The sequence below is a fragment of the Mrakia frigida genome (assembly GCF_051309035.1).
Source record: "Mrakia frigida strain ATCC 22029 unplaced genomic scaffold BDY24scaffold_8, whole genome shotgun sequence".
Classification (NCBI taxonomy): domain Eukaryota; kingdom Fungi; phylum Basidiomycota; class Tremellomycetes; order Cystofilobasidiales; family Mrakiaceae; genus Mrakia; species Mrakia frigida.
In genome coordinates this window covers 82,575-101,305 of record NW_027481273.1, presented here as the reverse complement: position 1 = coordinate 101,305, position 18,731 = coordinate 82,575, and the positions used below count along the sequence as shown (strand labels likewise).

At 54.2% G+C, this 18,731-nt stretch overlaps 4 protein-coding genes across 4 annotated transcripts; 3 read left to right on the top strand and 1 right to left on the bottom strand.

The window, feature by feature from the left end:
- The first annotated feature begins 1 nt into the window (after position 1).
- Positions 2 to 4,959, top strand: INP53 (phosphatidylinositol-3-/phosphoinositide 5-phosphatase INP53). The gene is made up of 24 exons (XM_076639502.1): positions 2 to 36; positions 119 to 272; positions 355 to 661; positions 756 to 1,233; positions 1,332 to 1,493; positions 1,568 to 1,634; positions 1,740 to 1,875; positions 1,944 to 2,213; positions 2,309 to 2,317; positions 2,392 to 2,407; positions 2,479 to 2,612; positions 2,701 to 2,799; positions 2,873 to 3,007; positions 3,077 to 3,189; positions 3,263 to 3,272; positions 3,336 to 3,501; positions 3,572 to 3,652; positions 3,716 to 3,802; positions 3,867 to 3,970; positions 4,047 to 4,155; positions 4,227 to 4,291; positions 4,363 to 4,394; positions 4,473 to 4,540; positions 4,612 to 4,959. The coding sequence occupies exons 2-24, from the start codon at positions 263 to 265 to the stop codon at positions 4,912 to 4,914; spliced, it is 2,961 nt and encodes a 986-aa protein (XP_076498420.1). The 5' UTR covers positions 2 to 36; positions 119 to 262; the 3' UTR covers positions 4,915 to 4,959.
- A 206-nt stretch (positions 4,960 to 5,165) lies between these two features.
- BDY24DRAFT_382367 (PLU-1-like protein-domain-containing protein) lies at positions 5,166 to 12,934 on the top strand. The gene is made up of 20 exons (XM_076639501.1): positions 5,166 to 6,091; positions 6,180 to 6,187; positions 6,255 to 6,329; positions 6,419 to 6,536; positions 6,626 to 7,184; positions 7,261 to 7,292; positions 7,377 to 7,443; positions 7,515 to 7,624; positions 7,701 to 7,948; positions 8,018 to 8,115; positions 8,182 to 8,206; positions 8,284 to 8,369; positions 8,443 to 8,690; positions 8,773 to 8,787; positions 8,864 to 8,921; positions 8,997 to 9,087; positions 9,165 to 10,830; positions 10,952 to 11,615; positions 11,696 to 11,724; positions 11,832 to 12,934. The coding sequence occupies exons 1-20, from the start codon at positions 5,279 to 5,281 to the stop codon at positions 12,456 to 12,458; spliced, it is 5,637 nt and encodes a 1,878-aa protein (XP_076498419.1). The 5' UTR covers positions 5,166 to 5,278; the 3' UTR covers positions 12,459 to 12,934.
- Positions 12,935 to 14,858, bottom strand: BDY24DRAFT_382365 (DHS-like NAD/FAD-binding domain-containing protein). The gene is made up of 9 exons (XM_076639500.1): positions 14,624 to 14,858; positions 14,400 to 14,497; positions 14,204 to 14,281; positions 14,071 to 14,099; positions 13,892 to 13,975; positions 13,748 to 13,810; positions 13,520 to 13,663; positions 13,294 to 13,424; positions 12,935 to 13,212 (listed from the first exon to the last, which is right to left on the bottom strand). The coding sequence occupies exons 1-9, from the start codon at positions 14,818 to 14,820 to the stop codon at positions 12,981 to 12,983; spliced, it is 1,056 nt and encodes a 351-aa protein (XP_076498418.1). The 5' UTR covers positions 14,821 to 14,858; the 3' UTR covers positions 12,935 to 12,980.
- Positions 14,859 to 15,103: 245 nt separating this feature from the next.
- Positions 15,104 to 18,724, top strand: POL12 (DNA-directed DNA polymerase alpha subunit POL12). The gene is made up of 12 exons (XM_076639499.1): positions 15,104 to 15,238; positions 15,329 to 15,581; positions 15,714 to 15,980; positions 16,086 to 16,258; positions 16,373 to 16,411; positions 16,558 to 16,649; positions 16,732 to 16,980; positions 17,129 to 17,323; positions 17,446 to 17,676; positions 17,860 to 18,059; positions 18,182 to 18,317; positions 18,429 to 18,724. The coding sequence occupies exons 1-12, from the start codon at positions 15,157 to 15,159 to the stop codon at positions 18,624 to 18,626; spliced, it is 2,115 nt and encodes a 704-aa protein (XP_076498417.1). The 5' UTR covers positions 15,104 to 15,156; the 3' UTR covers positions 18,627 to 18,724.
- The last annotated feature ends 7 nt before the right edge of the window (positions 18,725 to 18,731 follow it).

Genomic DNA, 18,731 nt, shown 5'->3' with positions numbered 1-18,731 from the left:
AGCCATCTCGATTCTAGAGAAGATTACACAGAGAAGGTGAGTTTTGAATCTATGCCGAGATACACTGAAGAGTCGATGAATTCACGTGGAGGCTGACTTGTCTTGCGTTCTTATCAAGGTCACCTCCGACGCCCTTCCGACCTCCTCCCTTCCCTCTTTCCGAAGCTCTACCTCTGCCACTTCCCTCGAACGACCTCTCCCGAAGCCAGATAGGGCGCATACATCTATCTACTCTACTGTTCTTGAAAACCTGTCCCTCGAGATGCAGCTCTGTGAGTCTAGGCCCTCCCTTCTCTCCTCCGCGCTTCCTCTTCTTAAGCTGACCTTCGTCTCCTCTTCTCCTCCTTGCCCCAGACATCAAGAAAACCTCTCCTCGTCACCTCATTCTCGTCCCTTCCTCCTCCATCTCCAACAAAGCTCTCCTCCTTCGTCAGAAATCTCCAACGAACCACCATCTCGTCTCGGTCGAGTTCGTCCCAACCGACTCCCTCGAGCTCGAAGAGTGCGTTCGATGGCCAGCAGAGATCGTCGGAGTCGCAGGGCTGGTAGGAGGAGGAGGTTCATCTCTATCTTCAGGTCCCGGTGTGTCTCCAGACAAGGAGTGCTTCCTCGTTGTCGTAGAGAGGGCGAGTAGAGTTGGGGAAGTCAGGCCGGGAACGAGGTGAGCTCACTCTCTCTGAATCTCTCCTTCCTTCTTTCGTCTTCGTTCTCGACCCCCACGCTAATTCAAGGCTCCATACTTCCTGTCCCTGCAGCACCACGCCCCCCGAACCCATCTCCAAGGTCGTCTCCACCTCTATCCACTCCCTCTCTTCGTCCACATGGGATTCCTCCTCCCTCGACTCCTCCCTCGACCCATCCATCGACTCTTCCTCCTCGTCTTACTACTCTACCTCCTCAGGTTCCTCCACGCCCTTGAACCTCTTCGAACACCCTCTTTCGGGGATGAAGAAGATCCTCGACAACGGCAGCTTCTACTTTGCGGATCCAGGAAGCGAGTGGGACGTGAGCTCGAGGTTGGACGAACGCGTCAGGAGGGAGAGAGGAGAGCCGGGGAGTTTGGTAGAGACCATGGGAGGTTCTGGGAATGAGCAGGAGGGGTTGCTGGGGAAGAACTGGAAGGAGGATAGGAGGTTCGTGTGGAACGAGTTCCTGTTGGGAGGGTTGAGGGAGTTTAGAGAGGGACTCGAGAGTGACGAGGAAAGGGAGGAGTTCGATCTCTGTGGATTCTTGGTGAGTCTCAGCCAGCCAGCTCATTCTTAGCTGTATTCTCGGTGACTGCAAATGTGCGAAACGAAACTGACGCTGATTCTTCCCTCTTTGTTCCTCAGATCCCCATGATTCAAGGATTCGTCTCTTCCGTCGTGATCAACGCGCCCGGAGGTCAAGCTATCAACCTCGCCGTCGTTTCGAGGCTCAGCTGGAGACGTGCTGGAACGAGGTTCAACACGAGAGGAGTGGATGATGAGGGGAACGCAGCTGCTTTCGTTGAGGTGAGCATGAACCGTCGCGTCGCTCGATTCGAAGATGTCGAGCTCACTCCTCTTCCCATATCCTTTTCGAACAGACCGAGACCGTCTTCTCAGCTGGAGATGTTACCATGTCTTGGGTCCAGGTTCGAGGAAGTGTACCAGGTCAGTTTATCCGCCTCGACAACTTCATTTCTCTCGTTCTTCGTCTTTCTCCCTTCGACGCGAAGCTTCCTCGCTGATTCGTCTTCTTTCTCTATTTTTTCGCAGTTTTCTGGGAGCAACAAGGAATACAGGCTTTCGGTCAAAAGATCCAGATCACCCGTCCGGCTCAAGCGTCGCAACCAGCTTTCGACAAACACTTCGAAGAGCTCCTCTCGATCTACGGTCCAGTTCACGCCGTCAAGTCAGTCCTTTCTTCTCCAAATTGCTCTCATATTTCCGACGCTGAAGTCGCTTTCGTCCCTTCCACAGTCTCCTCGGTCAAAAAGATAACGAAGTCGTCCTCACCCAACAATATCAAGACCACCTCCGACGCTACACCTCTTCGAAACCTCCACCTCCTCTCGTTGGAATGACGAGCTTCGATTTCCATGCTGCTGTGAAGGTGAACGGAGTGGAGAGCGTGAGGGAGCGAGTGAGGCGGTTGGACGGAGTCAGGCGAGGATTGGAGGAGTTTGGGTGGACGTGTTTGAGTGGTGGAGAGGTGGTTGAGGAGCAGAGGGGTGTGTTCAGGACGAATTGGTGAGTCTAGGAAATAGAGGTCGATACTTTTCGGAGCACGGATGGAAGAGAAGCGTTTGCTGACTAGAGTCGACGCGCTTCGTTGCGCCGATCAGTTTGGATTGGTGAGTCTTTCGGCGCTCTCGAGACCCTTCCCTTTCGTTTCACTACTAACCCGATCTGTCCATTTCATCTTCAGCTTGGATCGTACTAACGTAGGCTCCTTTGCGATTCTACCTCTTCCGCCAACCCTCCCGCTGACTCCCGCTCTCCTTCTCTCCTGAAGGTCATCTGCGAGATCCTCTCCGCCACCGTTCTCGAGAACTTTATGCGAACGATAAACCCCCAGTGGATTAACCTCCCCAACCTTTGGACCGCTCATTCTCACATCTGGGCGGACACGGGAGATCAGTTGTCGAAGTAAGTCGCGTCTCCTGCTCTTTTCTGGCCTACTTCGTTCGTTCTCGACGCTCGAAGCTGACCTCTGTCCTCCCTTTTTCTCGATCAGAGTCTACGCTGGAACCGGAGCTCTCAACACCAGTTTCATTCGATCGGGAAAGAGGACTCTCGGCGGGTTGCTGAGCGATGCGAGCAAGAGTGTTGGAAGGTGCGTTTCTCTCTTCTTTTCGCTCTCGACTCGAAGCTGATCTCCCCGAGTTCTCTCGACTTGATTTTCACAGAGCCTACATCAATACCTTCACCGACAAGTCCAAGCAGGTCGCCATCGACATGCTTCTCGGAATGCTCGCTGATCAACGCCAGATCGAGATTTTCGATCCTGTCAACCAACAGCTCAAACGGACTCTGCTCCAGCGGTGAGCTCGTCTCTCCATCCTTCTTTTCTCGATCGACTACTGAAATCGCTTTTTCTGCCATTCGAACAGAGCTGGAGAGTACTCGTCGACGAAGAACATCCTCGTCTTCACCGGAACGTGGAATCTGAACGGGAAACCTCCTGGCGAATCGCTTCTTCCTTGGCTTTTCCCTTCTGCTAACAGTGAGTTCAAATGTTTTCTACTTTGTATCTTACCTCAACGCCGAACTGATGGTTCTCTGTTCGCCTCTCTCAGGTAGCAACGAGTGGGTCTCAACGCGCCCGTCCTCGTCGAGCTCACACTGATCCGTTGCCCTCCTTCGTCTCAGACCCGACATCTTCTCCATCGCCTTCCAAGAGATCGTTCCTCTCACGGCTCAGCAGATCGTTCAGACGGATCCTCAGAAGATACGGATCTGGGAGAAGTTCATCCTCGGAACCTTCGCCAACCGACCAAACAAGAAGAACGACTATATTTTGCTTCGAAGCGAACAGGTGCGAGAGCTCTCTTCCCTTCCCTTTGATTGTAGCGGATAGTGACCTTATCACTTCTTTTCCTTCGTAGCTCGTCGGAACTGCACTCCTCGTCCTCATCAAGTCGTCTCTCGCTCAGGCTGTTCGGAAAGTCGAAGGATCGTCGAAGAAGGTGAGCCGACGCGATTCAAGTCGATTTTCCTCGTCTCTGCTGACCATTCCTCTCCCCTCTCAGACTGGTCTTCGAGGCATGTCTGGAAACAAGGGAGGAGTCGCCATCAGGATGGACTTCCACGATACTTCGCTCTGCTTCGTTACAGCCGTGAGCTCGTTCGCCTCCCTTCGCATCCTCGAACTCCTCGCTGACTCGCCATTCTTTCCCCTAGCATTTTGCTGCTGGACATACGAACGTAGCCGAGAGGAACGCCGACTACTGGACGATTGCTTCAGGTCTGAGGTTCCAGAAAGGGAAGACCATCGCTTCTCACGAGTGCGTCTTTCTTTCCCCTTGCGCCTCGACGTCTCACCGTCCTTCGAGCTGACCCATTCGCTCTTCGTCGCCACAGCATCATCTTCTGGGCTGGAGACTTCAACTACCGTATCGATCTTGCGAACGAGGATGCGAGGGAGCTAGCAGAAACCGACAACCTCACTCATCTTATCGGGGCTGACCAGGTTCGTTTCGTTTAGCAACACCTGCTTCCGACCCGAGCTTACTGGCTAGTCATCTTTTCCTTCATCTTTAGCTCACGAGAGCCATGGACAAGAACGAGGTCTTTGGAGATTATGAGGAGGGAGAGATCAGCTTCAGGTGAGCTTCGACCTTTCCCTCCTTTGTTCGCTTCGAGCGCTCGAGCTGACCTTGCTTCTCTTTTTTCGTAGACCGACCTACAAGTACGACAACGGAACTGATAGTGAGTCTCTCTTCCTCCCGTGACACCTTCGAAACTTTGCTGACTAGCCTTTCATCTTTCATCTTTATTCCTCTAAAGACTACGACTCGTCCGAGAAAGCGAGGATCCCCTCGTATACCGATCGAGTCCTTTGGAGAGGAATCTCTGTGAGCTCCTCCTTCCTGATCCTCTTTGCATCTCGCTTCCGTTCACTGAATCTCAAACTTTCCTCTCCCAGGTCGAACAAATCGTCTATGCCCGAGCTGGTCTTCGAACGTCAGATCACCGACCCGTTCTCGGCCTTTTCAGAGCTTCAGTGCAGATTATCGACAAGGAGAAGAAGGCTGCCATGTCGAGTGAGATCAAGCAAGGGCTTGTGAAGCAGATGGACGGGAGTGGTGATATCTCAGATGGGATGAGGAGTCTGAGGGTCGATTCGTTCGAAGTGGATGGTCGTGAGCTCGCCTTTCCTCCTTTCCTCCTCCTTCGTTTTGCCTCCGCTTCGCTTTCCTCTTCGACCTTCTGGAATGAGACGAGCTGATTTTTCGTTCCCTCTTTCGCAGTGCCCCCTCCGAGTTCGGAACAGAGTCAGTGGTGGTCGTCCAAGGAAGGAGACGACGAGTTTGTCGAGATCTCGAAGCTCTCAGCGGGAGGAGAAGCAGGAGGAGGAGGAAGCTCAGGGAACCCTTGGTGTGAAGAGAAATCGGACTCGCTAGATCCCTTAGGTGTTTCGAGTAAATCTGTAGCCTAGATGTGAACATGGTCAATTTTTCTCTCGACCTATACGAAGCTGCGAGGTCGAATTGTTGAGCTCTCTTCTTTCAAAGGTGGCGTCGCTCCTTTCGACCTTCAACCACCACGCCCTTCCTACCCTCCCTTTCCACATCGTCGTTCGCCCTTCCACCATGGATCCACCACCTCCGGTGCCACCTCCTCTCCCCGTTCCTAAATCTCTCTCGGTCTCGTCGAGCGGATCGAATACTCCTTCGAAGAAGCGAGGACGACCTCCCGGTTCAAGAAATCGAGCTGGTCCTGCCACGAACGGAGGAGGGTCTCTCGCCGAACCCAACCGACCCAATCTGGATACAGCTTCGAACGTGATCTCTGCTCTCAAGTTTCCTCTCCCTGGACCAGCACCTCGAGCGGCTCCCGCTGCTCCTGCTGTCAAGAAGGCTCCTTCGACTTCTTCGTCGAGCTCAACGAGCAACGTCGTCGCTCCTCCTCCCGTCGTCGCTGCTCCTCTTCCCACGAACGGTAGAGCGCCTCGAGCTTCCAAAGTGAACGCCAACCTTCGAATGGTAGACGCAGCTAGACGGGATACCTCTCCTCCTCCTTCCCCTCCAACTCCCAAACCAGCAAAGGTCGTCCCCGTCGCTCAAGCCGTGCCTCCTCCTCCTCCAGCCAAACCCGTCGTCGTCGACCCTTCGGCTCCTTCCCTCCAGAAGAACCCAGCCATCGCCTTCCGATCGCTCCCTAAAGCTACTCCTCTCGACTTCAAGACGGTCAAAACCAAAGGTCCCAGGATTCCACCTCCTCGAACTCAGCCTCGAGCGTTCGGTCTGACCGAGGCTCCGACGTTCTACCCTTCGAAGGAGGAGTTCAAGAACCCGATGGAGTACATTCGTTGGTGCGGTTCGGAAGGTGGAGCCAAGGAGTATGGAATCTGTAAGATCGTACCTCCAGAAGGATGGCAGCCTCCCTTCGTCATGGACACAGAGGTAAGTTTTCTCTACGTCTAGATCAAAAGAAGGAAGGAAGGAAGAGGCGAAGCTGACCTTCTCGTTTCCTCTCGTTTCTCCTTTTCAGACCTTCCGGTCCGTTTCCTTTTCTCTCTGGGCTCCAGGAAAATTCTCCAACTGACATCTAGATGTTCTCTAACAGATTCAAGACTCGACTCATGCGAATCAACTCGATGGAAGCCAAGTCGAGGGCCAAAATCAACTTCCTCGAGCAGCTGTGGGTTTCCCTTCCCTGTCCTCCTCCCTTTTTGTTTCGTTGCTGACTCGGCTGACTCTTCGTCTTTCGCCTCGAAAATATTCACACAGCTTCATCTACCATCAACAACAAGGAAACGCCGACATCTCGACTCCTCTCGTCGATCACAAGGAGGTGGACCTTTGGTTGCTGAGGAAGGAGGTCACTCAAGCTGGAGGGTTCAACGAGGTTCGTCTCCTTCGCCCTCCTTCCATCTCTGCCTCACCTACAAGAACTGATCAATCACTCGTCTTGCCTGCCTCTTTCCATTCCACCAGGTTACAAGAAGGAAGATGTGGACCGAAGTCGCCAAAAAGCTCGGATACGCTCAAGCCTTCGCTCAACAGATCAAGGTCATCTACTCCTCCCTCGTCTTTCCCTTCGACGAATTCGCCGTTCGAGCTCGCTCAGGCCACACAGCTTCTCCTCTCCCAGCCAACAAATCACCTTCCGGAGGAGGGATGCGACCCAACAACCCAGCAGCTCGATCCTCAGCCGCTCTCGGAGCGTCCAACTCCACTTCCAACCTCTCCACATCCTCCGGATCGACTGCCTCCGACCCACCCTACAACACCAACGCCGTCGCTTCAGGATCGGGAACGAGTGGGGGCAGCAAGTCGGCTCCTGCTTCGCCTGGGAGAGGTCCGACGGACACGAAGGATCCCAGCGGGATCAAGAGGTCGTTGAACTTCGAGGATGCGGATAGCAGTTTGTCGGAGGCGGAGTCGGAGGGGGAGGAGAAGAAGAGAGAGGAGAAGAAGAGGAAGATCCCAAGTAGGAGAGCTGCGATGAACCCTCTCAACGCTCGTCCACCGGCGACGAAGTTGAAGCCTTCGCGTGAGTTTTCGGCGTCTCCCCTTTCTCTCCCCTTCCTGTTTCAGTCGCTGACCTTTTCCTTTCTTATCCTCCATAGCCATGGCTCCTCAGAATGCTCCCAAGGGAGATGTGAGTCTCAACTATCTCGTTTCGTGTCATTTTGTTCGTTCAAGACCGAGCTCACGCTCACTCCTTCCCTTCCTTTCTCTCCAGCTCTGTGAGGTCTGTTGGAAAGGAAACGCTGCTACGAAGATCCTTCTGTGCGATGCTTGCGACGCTGGTGAGCTCACCTCACTATTTCTTTCACCCACATCGCCGATCTAATCACTTTTCGTTTCCTTATCGCTTTAGGTTTCCACATCTACTGCCTCGACCCGCCTCTTCCCGCCGTCCCCAAGAACGAGTCCTGGTACTGCTCAGCCTGCCTCTTCGGAACTGGAAACGAGTATGGATTCGACGAGGTTCGTCTTAACGGTCTCACCTTGCTCGTTGAAGAAGGAAGTCAGCTCACACTCTTTCGCGTTTCGTCTTCGACAGGGAGAGGATCACAGCATCACGAGCTTCCAGAAACGAGATACCGCCTTCCGAGAGCACTGGTTCAACACTCATCCCGTCTCGAGTCAAGGAAACCCTGCGCTCCAGTCGAACGGACTCTCGCAGAAGATTGGGAAGAAGGTCGTTTCGGAACACGACATCGAGACGGAGTTTTGGAGGTTGGTCGAGAGTGAGGAGGAGACGGTGGAGGTCGAGTACGGGGCTGATGTGCATAGTACCATTCACGGAAGGTGAGTATCTCGAGTATCTTGAATATGTAGAGGAGCTTTGGCTGATCGATTCTTCTTTTCGGATCGCAGTGCTGCTCCTACGTTCGAAACTCATCCTCTCGACCCTTACTCGATCGATCAATGGAACCTCAACAACATGCCCATCCTGCCTGGATCAGTCCTACGCTGTGAGCTAGCTTCTACTTCATATATCGTCGCTGGATCAGTCGCTGATCCTTATCGTTCCTTCGCAGACATCAAATCGAACATCTCCGGAATGTGAGCAGAGACGCGTCTCGTTCTCTCTCCTTTCTTCGACGCATCGCTGACCTCGTTCCTACCTCCCTTTCTTCCAGGACCGTCCCCTGGATCTACATTGGATTCATCTTCAGTTGCTTCGCCTGGCACAACGAGGATCACTATACTTCGAGCGTCAACTACAGTTCGTCCTTCGCCTCCTTTCGCTTTTTCTTCCTCCCTTTCCCGACTCACCTTCCTTCTCTCCTCTCTCTCAGTGCACTTCGGAGAGACCAAGACTTGGTACGGAATCCCTGGAGACGACGCTGGAAAGTTCGAAGCCGCCATCAAGCAAGAAGCTCCCGATCTCTTCGAGCAACAGCCGGCGCTTCTGTTCCAACTCATCACGCTCATGAACCCCGGACGAGTTCAGAAGGCTGGAGTTCGAGTGTTCGCTTGCGATCAACGAGCCAACGAGTTTGTGATTACCTTCCCGAAGGCTTACCACTCTGGTTTCAATCACGGAGTGAGTCGATCTTCCTTGGTTGTGTTAGACGAGCTTCGAATCGATGCTGACCAACGACGCGTCCTCTTCTACCTTCTCTCAGCTCAACTACAACGAGGTTCGCTTTCCCCTCCCGTCTCGTCCTAAACTCCGAGTCTGTATACTGATCCTTCTTCTCCCTTTGACCTTCCCAGGCTGTGAACTTCGCTCGACCCGACTGGCTCGAGTTTGGCCGAGAGTGCGTCGAAAACTGTAAGTTCGACGTGTTCTTCTCTCAGTTCCATCTTCGACACTCTCTTACTCATCTTCACTTCCTCTTCCTTGCAGACCGGTCCTACTCCAAGGCTCCCGTCTTCGACCACAACGAGCTTCTCATCTCCATCGCCGAACACTCCCACACCATCGACACTTCGATCTGGCGAGTCACCTCCTTCTCCTTCCGAGCCTCTCTTGCTCCGAACTGAACCCTTCCTCGCTTTCGCCTTCCCCTCACAGGCTCGAAGAACCCCTGAGAGAGATGATCACCCACGAGATGGCCGCCAGGGATCGACTTCGAGCCCAACTCTCGACGGAGGACGTTCCTCTTCGTGAGATCGTCGAGGAGGTCGACCGACCGGAAGAGGAGTACCAGTGCTCGGTCTGCAAAGCCTTCACCTACCTCTCACAAGTCATCTGCCCCTGCACCAAGTCGGTCGCTTGCCTCGAGCACGCCGCTGAGCTCTGCTCGTGTGCTTCCTCCTCTCGAACCCTCCGGAATCGATTCTCGAAGGAATCCCTCTTCGAGATCCAGGATACCATCATCAGTCGATCCGCCATCCCTGAACTCTGGACGCTTCGATTCCATCGGATCCTCTCGGACAACCCACAACACCCGAATCTCAAAGCTCTTCGATCCCTCGTCGCCGATGGAGAGCGCATCGGCCATCCTGTTCAGGACTTGGATACGCTCACGGCGTTCGTCAACCGAGCCAACGAGCTTCTGGCTCAAGCTGCGACCTTCCTCACCAAGAAGCCGAAGGGGAGGAAGTACGTCCCGAGGTCGAAGATCAAGCGGGACGCGGACGACGTCGAGATGGGAGACCCGGAGGAGGAACCGTTCTCGAGCAGAAGTCCCGAAGCCGTCTACCAACTACTCGGTGACATCTACCAGGTCGGATTCGAAGCTCCAGAAATCAACAGCCTCGAGGCTCTCTACGTTTCAGCTTCGAAATTCCAGGACGACGTCCACAAGCTTCTCCCCCTCACCGACGCGGATCAATCCCTCAAGGACCTCGACGTTCTCCTCCGAGCCGGACAGTCTCTCAACCTCGACCTCCCTGAGCTCGACCAGCTCGAAAAGATCGTCGGACGCCTTCGATGGAACAGGGATCTCGGAACCGTCGACGAGTCCTCGCTCGACGTCAAGCAGATCGACGACTACCTTCGAATGGCCAAGGAGAACGGAATCCCCAGCAGTCATCGCATGGTCATCGCACTCGAGAAGAGGCAGGTCGTCGGACACGCTTGGAGGGACGAGGCGAAGAAGGAGTTGGGAGGAGACCGAGTCACGATCGATACCCTCAACCGTCTTCTCGAACGAGCGGACGAGTCACCCATCGACGTCGATATCCTCAGTCGAGTCAGGAGTCTTCGAAACAAGGCCATCCAGTGGGACAAGGAAGCCAAGCAGTACCTCGATAGCGTCGCCGAAGGATACGAGGGAAAGCCAGCGACGATCGTCGACCTCCGTCGTCTCCTCAAGAGGGTCGAAGCCAAGGGAGGATGCATCGCTACCTCCACCGACCTCCTCACCGTCCAGAACGAGGTTCAGGCGCACGACGCTTGGAACGTTGCTCTCGCCAAGCTCCTTCCCGATTCGAAGAATCGTCTCAAGGACCTCGAGACGATCCTCGACAACGTTCGAGAACGAACCTACCCAGAAGACGACGAGCCCTCCCCTCTCATCAATGCTTCGAAGCCGCCGGCGAAAGGACAGGACGACAAGTCGGACGCAGGAGACGAAGAGGGAGAAGAAGCAGGAGCCGTCGTCGGACCCATTCAACGTTACTCGTGCGTCTGTCGTCAACCGGAGGAACACCCGATGCTCAAGTGCAAGACGTGCGGAGCGACGTACCACGGAGACTGCGTTGAGGTCTCGGCGAGGAGTGTGAAGGCCTTCAAGGTGAGATCTTGTTTTCGTCGCGTCGCGTCTCTTCTCGTTTCTTTCCTTCTTCGCCTTTCCCCTCCTCCCACTTCCTTCTCCGTCACTGACGCTCCTATCCCTTTCTTCCTCCTTCTTACAGAGATACCAATGCGTCGTCTGCGACCCCAAGAAGCTCGACGCTCCTCGAAACGTCGAACCTAAGCTCTCGAGCTTCACCTCTATCATCCAAGCGCACGACTACGGGTGGTTCTTCCCTCCTGCCGAACACGTCTTCGTCATCAAGATCGTTCACAAGTCGATTCGGTTCCTCGAGGTCGTCTCAGGTCATCTCCAACCGCAGAGCAGGAGGAACGCTCCCGTCGACGAGGTCGAGGTCGGACTCCTTCGTCACTACCTTCGGAAGGTCGATCAGCTCGCCATCGATCTCGAGGTCCTCTCAGCCGACGGAGACATCCTGGACGTTCGGAACACCCTCCTCCAAGCTCTTCAGATCGTCAGCGGTCGTCCTGGCAAGAGCTCGACCAAGAAGAGAGCGAGGGAAGGGAAACCTCACTGGGAGATGACGGTCATCCACAAGGCCGACGGCAACCCTCTTCTCCACTGCCTTTGCTCCAACCTCCCCAAAACACCCGAACTCGTCGTCGTATGCAAAAACGAGAGGTGCGGACAAGTGTTCCATGTCGCTTGCGTCTGCGTTCCTCCGGAGGCGACGAAGGGCGCCGACTTCAAGTTCAAGTGCCCGTTGTGCTGTCTGAAGACGGGAACTCGATACCCCTTCGCTGAGTGTCGTCTGCAGATGGAAGGTGAGATAACTTCTTCCGACGAGTCTATTATTGTCTTCTTACTCGAGCTGACCTTCTCCTCGCCCCTCTCTCTTCAACAGAACACGTTGGAACTCTCGTTTACGTTGACGTTCGTGCTCTCTCCTCCCGTCGTCGATCTGCTCGTCGCATCTTCTGCTGCTCATTAAAATCTCGATGCTGACTCCCTCTTCTCCTTTACTCTTTCGCTTCAAACAGATCCCGGCTACACTCCTCGCCATCGATCAACTCAAGACGGTCGTCCTTCCAAAAATCTCTTCGCCGGGAATCGTCCTCTGGGCGACCAGCTTCACCCCAGGAATCAAGTCTGACGCCGGAACGGGAGCAGAGCAGCCGAAGAAGAAGAAGCAGAAGACGACGACGACGACCAAGGGAGGAGGGAAAGGAGAGGCGAGCGGGAGCAAACCTCGAGCTCAGAAGTCGCAGCCATCCCAGCAGAAGTCCCAACCCCACTCGAACCAGAACGGAAACGCTTCGGCATCGACTTCGGCTCTCTCGCAGAGCCACCCTCAGGCGGAGCGTCAGGCTCAAGTCGAACGAACTCTCTCCGACATCAAGGCCCAGATCCGAGAACAGGATCCCAATCTCTCCGAGGATCAAATCGACGACCTCGCCAACGATTCAGCAGCTCCTATGCTCGAAGGATCCTACCCCTCGTCGTCCTTCCCACCGCCCAGCGGTCCCTCCTCCTCCAACTCGCACTACTCCCACCCCCTCCCTCCTCCCGACGACATCCTCCCCATCCCCCAACCTCTCACCTTCAACCCACCTCCTCCCCCATCCAAACTCTTGCCCTCTTCGTCGGAAGATCCTCCTCTTGCTTAATAACGTTACTTCGGACCGATTCTGCCCTCGTGTACTTGATTTCTCGTCTCTCTTCGCGTAGCTGCCTCGTTTGTTTCTCTCCCTTCCCCTCCTCCTGCTCTTTTTAGTTCGTCCAAACCCATCCTCAGTTCTTCTCTTCTTCCCTCTCATAGCGCTTCCTTCCCGTTTAGCTCTCGTTTTCGATTCAGTCTATTTGTCTGTTCGAAACGTTTGTTTTCTCTCCGTCCTCTCCCTCCCTCTCGTTCAATTACTTTTGTTGTACAGTCTCTGGCGCCGCTCTCTGTCCCTCCCTCCAGTGCTTTTCTTTACTCTTGTCTCGCATTCTCAATGGCTCTCAGGTTGTCTTACTTCGGAATGGAGGGAAAGGAAGAGGGAACGAAGCGAGAAGACGCGTCGTTGACGACGGGTAGAGGAGGTACAAGACGGATGGAGGAGCATCTTGGAAACACTTATCTACAGTAAGCTAGTACATCTGTTATATATATTCAACTTCAACATATCTATCCGATGCAGTCCAACGATCTAATCATCTCCCATCGGCCGCTTCACAACCCCACTCTCCCTCAACCTCTTCAACACCGGATCCCCCTTCTCCACCACTCCCCTCGCTAACCCTTCCAACGCAAGCTTCAGAACAGGTCCAGCTTCCATCTCGATCTTCTCGAGTCCTTCGAGTCCGTCTGCGCGGGAGGGACCCGTGGAGATAAGGAGGATCGGTTTGGGTGGGACGGAGGAAAGAGCTTGTTTGATCATTCTGTGGGAACCAACGACGAGGAGAGGAAAGAAGGTTAGTGAAAGAAGAGGAAGGAGGGGGTAAGAGGAAAAAGAGACGGACCTGAAGGCCGAGTAGGTGGCTAAGGAAGTCCCGAGGATGAGAAGTTGGGAGGAAGCTTCGACGGCTTTGAACGCTCGGTTCTTGACCTCTTCCGAGATGGACTCTCCGAAGAAGACGACGTTGGGTTTCATCTGAAAATCGAGCGGGCGAGAAGGTAGTCAGTACGAGACTAAGACTCGAGAGCGAAGAGAGCGAGCGAAGGAAAGACGCGTCGACTCAGACTCACAATCGCATCGCACTCCTTACACGTCGGGACTTTGAACGAGTCGTACGAAACACCTTGGAGGTCTACATCTCCATCTGGGTTCGTCCGTGGTTGCGTTCCGGTGGCGAAGGCTTCCTCGGCGAAGGATTTCCAGCTTGGATTTAGCTGCGACCAGGACGAAGAGGCGGTAGTGGAAACGCATGAGCTTCATTCGGGTCATGCTAGGAGCAGAAGGAGCGATATCCTGACCTTTGTTAACACCTCCTGAAACTCGTCCCTGGGAACGACGTGTCCGTTCTTGCAGTGAACGAGCTGGAAGAAAGAGGGCCCGGTCGGCTCGATTAGCCAGAAGTAGAAAGAAAAGAGAAGCACAGAGATGAGGAGAGTACGAACATGTAAGGACCCATGGAGGTGCAATATCCGTCTCTTGGTCTCTTCTGGAGTGTAAGGAGAGGCCTTGTCGTGAAGGCCATCGACCTTGAGGAGAGCAAGAGGAGGAAAGGACGCGTCGCGTGAGCTCACTGACGACGAAGAGGGAAGAGATCGCGAGAGAGAAAGGCAGGAAAACGAACGTTTTGGGTGATGATCTCTTTGGCAAGGCCTGTAGGGAAATGAAGAATTAGAGAAGAAGTTCTTCAGCTTCTGAAGGAGGGCTCAATCTTTACTGAGAAAGATCGGTGGAAGAGGGTAGAGAGAGAGACGGACCTAGCCACATCGTAGCTGCTAAGGAGTAGTGTAGAGGATTCGGCTGAGCGTCTCTCACTGGAGGCCATCCGAGGTAACCTGAGTAGGACGAACACGGGGAACGACAAGGGGCGAAACAGGAAGGAAGAAGCAATCAAGCCCACCGTCGAGCTCAAGCTCACCTCCCTCCTCCTTCAGGTTTGGAAAAGAAACTGACCTCGACTCCAATACCGCTTCCTGAAATCCTCTCCCTTCTCTGAAGGGTCCACGAGCTCGGAGTAGTACACAGGGCGATAGTTCGGGTTGGTATAGCGTCTGGAAAGAAGGAGGGAAGGAGGAGGAGGAGACGGTGAGCTTCGGCCAGCTCCTGCTCTTCTTCGTTTCCTTCTAAACCAAACGCCAAACGATTCCCATAGAGACCGGACAGTGAAATCTACTAACCCGTCATCCCCTCTGTAAGCTCTGATCCCTGAGTCTACTGATATTCCCGCTCCCGTTACGACCAGCGTCTTTCCCTTCCCTCGCTGGAGGAACGAGGCCGTGTGAGAGGCTGCTTCCTTGAGAGTCAGGGAGGAGAGAGGGTTGATGAGAGGGATCAAAGGGGGAGGTGGGAGCGTGGGTATGGATATTCGGACCATCGTGAGAGTAAAAAGAGCTGTAGGGGAGTGGTGGAAGGTTGGGGGCGAGAGGAGAAGGGGAAGGGATCGAAAGGCCGAGCTCGTCTCCGAGTGTCGTCGACTTGACGACCTTTGTTGTTCGGACAGAATGTGAGAAGAGATCTTCGAGGTATCAGAGGTTGGCCCGAAATCTCAGCTCAAAAAGCCGACGCTGAGAATTTGACGCGTTTCGGCTTCCTTGACGACGAAGAGGTGGTGATGAGCTTTCAGCGGACGCGACGTCGAAGTTGACCTCAACCCTTTCCTTCTTCTTCCTCCTCCCTCCCTCCATTTTCTTCCACGCCCTTCGCCTTCGAGATGGACGAACCCAAGAGCAAGAAGATGCTGGAAGAGTACTTTGGAGATGTCGTCAAGGATTCGCCCGAGCTCATGTCTGAATGTGAGCTTGCTCTCCTTCTCTTTCCCTCCTTCCCTTCCCTCCTCCCTTCGTTTCCTCATGTCTGCTTTCCTTTCTTTCTTTCTCTCTCAGGTCTCGCCATCCTTCGACTGTATAACCTCCCTGCGGATGATCTCTACTTCAAGTGGGAATCCTTCGTTCTCAACCAGCTCAAAGCCACGACCAAAGCCGTCTTCAATCTCGACAACGCGAGGGAGCTCAAGAAGCACATTCAGAGGGAAGTCTCCTCTTCCAAGGGCGCTGCAGCCTCAGCAGCAGCTTCCTCGAGTACTCCTGCCTTCAAGATGTCAACTGGTGGTTCAAAAAGAAACTCTGGGATGGATTTGTGAGTCTCTGCGACCTTTCCTTCGTTCTTGACCTTCGACCTCTCCTCCCTTCCTCGTTGGCTCCTCTCAGGTCCAACCTTCCCACGACCCAAGAAGCTTACACCCTTCTCCTCTTCACTTCCCTCTTGCAGCCTCGACTCCCTCAGCGGCTCCCCATCCTCCAGCAAGAAACCTCGTCCTTCTATTCCTTCCGCTTCAACACCGACTCTCTCTCGGCTCTCCTCCGCCTCCAACGCGACTCCCCGTCCAGTCCCCATACCTGGAAGACTCAACTTCAACGCTCCTTCCACCTCCAACAACCAGTCACCTTCCTCCTCTTCTCGTCAGCAGGGATCCTCCTTCGATGGAATCATGGGTTCGAGTCCGAACGGCTTTGGAAACGGATCTCCTTCAGCTGGGTGAGCTCGAGCTTTCCCTTCCTCTCTCCCTTTTCATCCTTCTTCTTTGTGTTTGCTCTCAACTCGCTATTCTTTGAGGCTAACCTCAGTCCTTTCTTCTTATAGCACTCCATCTTCCTCCGCCAAACAGTTCTCGACTCGGTCAGACGCTCTCACCGTTATCGAATCCCTCAACCAACACCTTCCTCCTTCAGCGGTCCCTGCGATTCCTTACGAGCCTTCGACGACGAAGCCTAGGATCGCTCTGACTACTGGAGCCGATCCGAAGAGCTACGAGTGTGAGTGTGGATGTGGCTTGAAGGGCTTGGAGGGAATTGCTGGCTCGTCGAAGTCACAGAGAGGAGGAAGGAAAGCTCGAGCTGACCTTTGGATTCGTCCCTCGTTTGACGCAGACCGCTACATGTTTGAGAAGATCTCGGAACGAAGTGATGGTGAGCTCACCTTATCTCTTGCATATCTCCTAGTCTTCATTCACCCGCATCGGATCGAGAAGTTAGACTCTGCGGGACCGACGAAGGGAGCTCGTGGAGACGCGTCTGACCTCTACTCGTTCAACCCCGTTTCTTCCTTCCCTCAGTGCTCGACAAACGGATCGATGACTTCGGAGAACTCCTCAAACGAACCTTCAACATCTCAGACGACTTCTCCGATCCCTCCGAAACCAGCGACGTGAGTCTTCCACTCGTCTTCCTTTGTTCTCACCCTTCTCGCTCACTCATACCTCTCTCCTTTCGCTCTTCCCTCCTCACAGGAATCCTCCTACATCGTCGGTCAGATCCACACCGACTCCACAACCAAACTCAACGACTCCTCCCTCCTCCTTCAAGCTTCTCGTTCCACCGGTTCCGGATCTCGCACACCTCTCCGTTTCACATCCAACGTCGTCGTTCGAGGAGGAGCACCTGGAGTCGGAGGAGCTGGGATGTTCAGAGGTGCTGTGATGGGTTTCAAAGGGAGGAACGGTGGTGGTGGCTGGTTCTTGGTCGAGGAGATTTTGGTGGTGAGTTTTCAAGCTTCGACTGCGTCCGTCCGTTTCCTCCTCTGCACGGGGTGTGGGAAGAACGGCGAGAGCGAACGAAGAACCTCGAGTCTGAAGCTCACTCTTCCGTATCTTCTTCGGTATCTTCCTTTCGCTTGTGACACTACAGCCTCCTGCAGCAGGTCCCTCGGTAACAGCAGCTTCGGAGCTCGTCGAGAACCAATGGGGACGAAAGCTCAACGGAGAACCCATCTCGGTCTTCACTGCCTGCGGACCTTACACCCTCGATGGAGATCTCGATTACACCCCTTTCGAGGCTCTAGCTGAGGAGATTAGGACTTCTCGACCTGATGTGGTAATCCTGGTACGTCGTCGCATCTCTTTCTTCTCGACCTCCGTCACTTTCGTCCCTCTCTCCCTTGTCCCACTCGAATTGATCTATGCTCACCTCCTTCCGTTCATCATTTGCTTCCTTCCCTCTCTCAGCTCGGTCCCTTCGTCGACGCTTCCCACCCTCTCATCAAACTCGGCAAGACCGATCTCCTCCCCGTCGACATCTTCCGATCCAAGATCACCTCTCGACTCCTCGACATCACCGAGTCTACGCCCGCCACGAACGTTATCCTCATCCCCAGTGTGAGAGATCTGATCTCGACTCAGATGGCGTTCCCTCAGGGCATGTTCAAGAGGGATCTTTCGATGTTCCCGAATCCCAAGGTGAGCTCGATTTCGTGTTCTTGTTTCGACGCGTCTCCTATAACGATGGTCCGTCTTTGATGTTCGATACTGATACTCAGGCATTTCTTTCTTCCTCCTCCTTCATCTCTCTCCCATCTGCCCTTCTCCTCCGCCCCTCTCGACGACTGTTCGTCCTCCTTCGCTCCGCTCCCGCCCTCGCAGAAAATCCGACTCCTCCCCAACCCCTGCGTCCTCAATATCAACGAAGTCGTCATCGCCGTCTCCTCCGTCGACACTCTCTTCCACCTGCGAAAGGAAACCTTTTTCAAGAAAGCTGCTGAGGCCGAACCGGAACCTGGAGTGCCGACGGGAAACGGAGACGCGATGGGGAACCTCTGCAGGAGTGTTTTGGGTCAGAGGACGTGAGTTTGACGGGTCATCTTCTTCAGTATCTGTCTTGTATTTCGGCCGAGAAACATCGAAGCGTAGAGATGAACGAAGAGCTGACTCGAGCTCGACGCGTTCCTCTTTTTCGCTTCAACAGGTTCTACCCGATCTACCCCGTCCCCGATGAGTTCGTTCAAGACGTCAACCTCGATCTCACCCATCTCGATCTCCTCAACCTCGAGACCTCGCCGGACATCCTCATCCTCCCTTCCAACCTCGCCAAGTTCGCGAAGGTAAGCAAGCCTCTTCTTTCCTTCGTCTCGTCCCACTCCCTCCGTCCTCCTGTTTCTTCATCGTCGTACTAAACTCCCCCTCCCTTCCCTCCTTCTCTCTCTCTATCCCAGATCGTCGACTCCGTCGTCGTCGTGAACCCTGCTCGACTGACTCAGCATCACTCTGGAGGAACGTTCGCTCGAATGGTGATCCACCCTTCTCCTCGGGAGGCGTTGGAGGGTGGAGTTCGAGCTGGATCGGGAGGAGAGGATGAGAATCTGGAGCATTTCGTTCATCAGAGAGTTAGGGTTGATATTGTTAAGATCTAGGGTTGTTGGGATGTACGTGCTTTGCTTGCCTCGAGATGGGGAGGGAGGAGGAAAGGGAGTGCTGGTCTCGTTCCTTCTGCGTCTGTTTTTTTTTTGGAGAGCGAA

What these genes read in the sequence shown, in the direction of transcription:
- BDY24DRAFT_382367 (XM_076639501.1), top strand. Translation starts at nt 5,279, where the DNA reads ATGGATCCACCACCTCCGGTGCCACCTCCTCTCCCCGTTCCTAAATCT. An exon ending in ATCAACTTCCTCGAGCAGCT is followed by an intron (nt 6,330 to 6,418) that starts GTGGGTTTCCCT and finishes ATATTCACACAG; the next exon opens with CTTCATCTACCATCAACAAC. An exon ending in ACGAGTATGGATTCGACGAG is followed by an intron (nt 7,625 to 7,700) that starts GTTCGTCTTAAC and finishes CGTCTTCGACAG; the next exon opens with GGAGAGGATCACAGCATCAC.
- INP53 (XM_076639502.1), top strand. An exon ending in GGTTCGAGGAAGTGTACCAG is followed by an intron (nt 1,635 to 1,739) that starts GTCAGTTTATCC and finishes ATTTTTTCGCAG; the next exon opens with TTTTCTGGGAGCAACAAGGA. An exon ending in AAACGGACTCTGCTCCAGCG is followed by an intron (nt 3,008 to 3,076) that starts GTGAGCTCGTCT and finishes CCATTCGAACAG; the next exon opens with AGCTGGAGAGTACTCGTCGA.
- POL12 (XM_076639499.1), top strand. Translation starts at nt 15,157, where the DNA reads ATGGACGAACCCAAGAGCAAGAAGATGCTGGAAGAGTACTTTGGAGAT. An exon ending in CGATCCGAAGAGCTACGAGT is followed by an intron (nt 16,259 to 16,372) that starts GTGAGTGTGGAT and finishes CGTTTGACGCAG; the next exon opens with ACCGCTACATGTTTGAGAAG. An exon ending in ACCTCGCCAAGTTCGCGAAG is followed by an intron (nt 18,318 to 18,428) that starts GTAAGCAAGCCT and finishes TCTCTATCCCAG; the next exon opens with ATCGTCGACTCCGTCGTCGT.
- BDY24DRAFT_382365 (XM_076639500.1), bottom strand. Translation starts at nt 14,820, where the DNA reads ATGGTCCGAATATCCATACCCACGCTCCCACCTCCCCCTTTGATCCCT. An exon ending in GCTTACAGAGGGGATGACGG is followed by an intron (nt 14,498 to 14,623) that starts GTTAGTAGATTT and finishes CCTTCTTTCCAG; the next exon opens with ACGCTATACCAACCCGAACT. An exon ending in GCCACCTACTCGGCCTTCAG is followed by an intron (nt 13,213 to 13,293) that starts GTCCGTCTCTTT and finishes TGGTTCCCACAG; the next exon opens with AATGATCAAACAAGCTCTTT.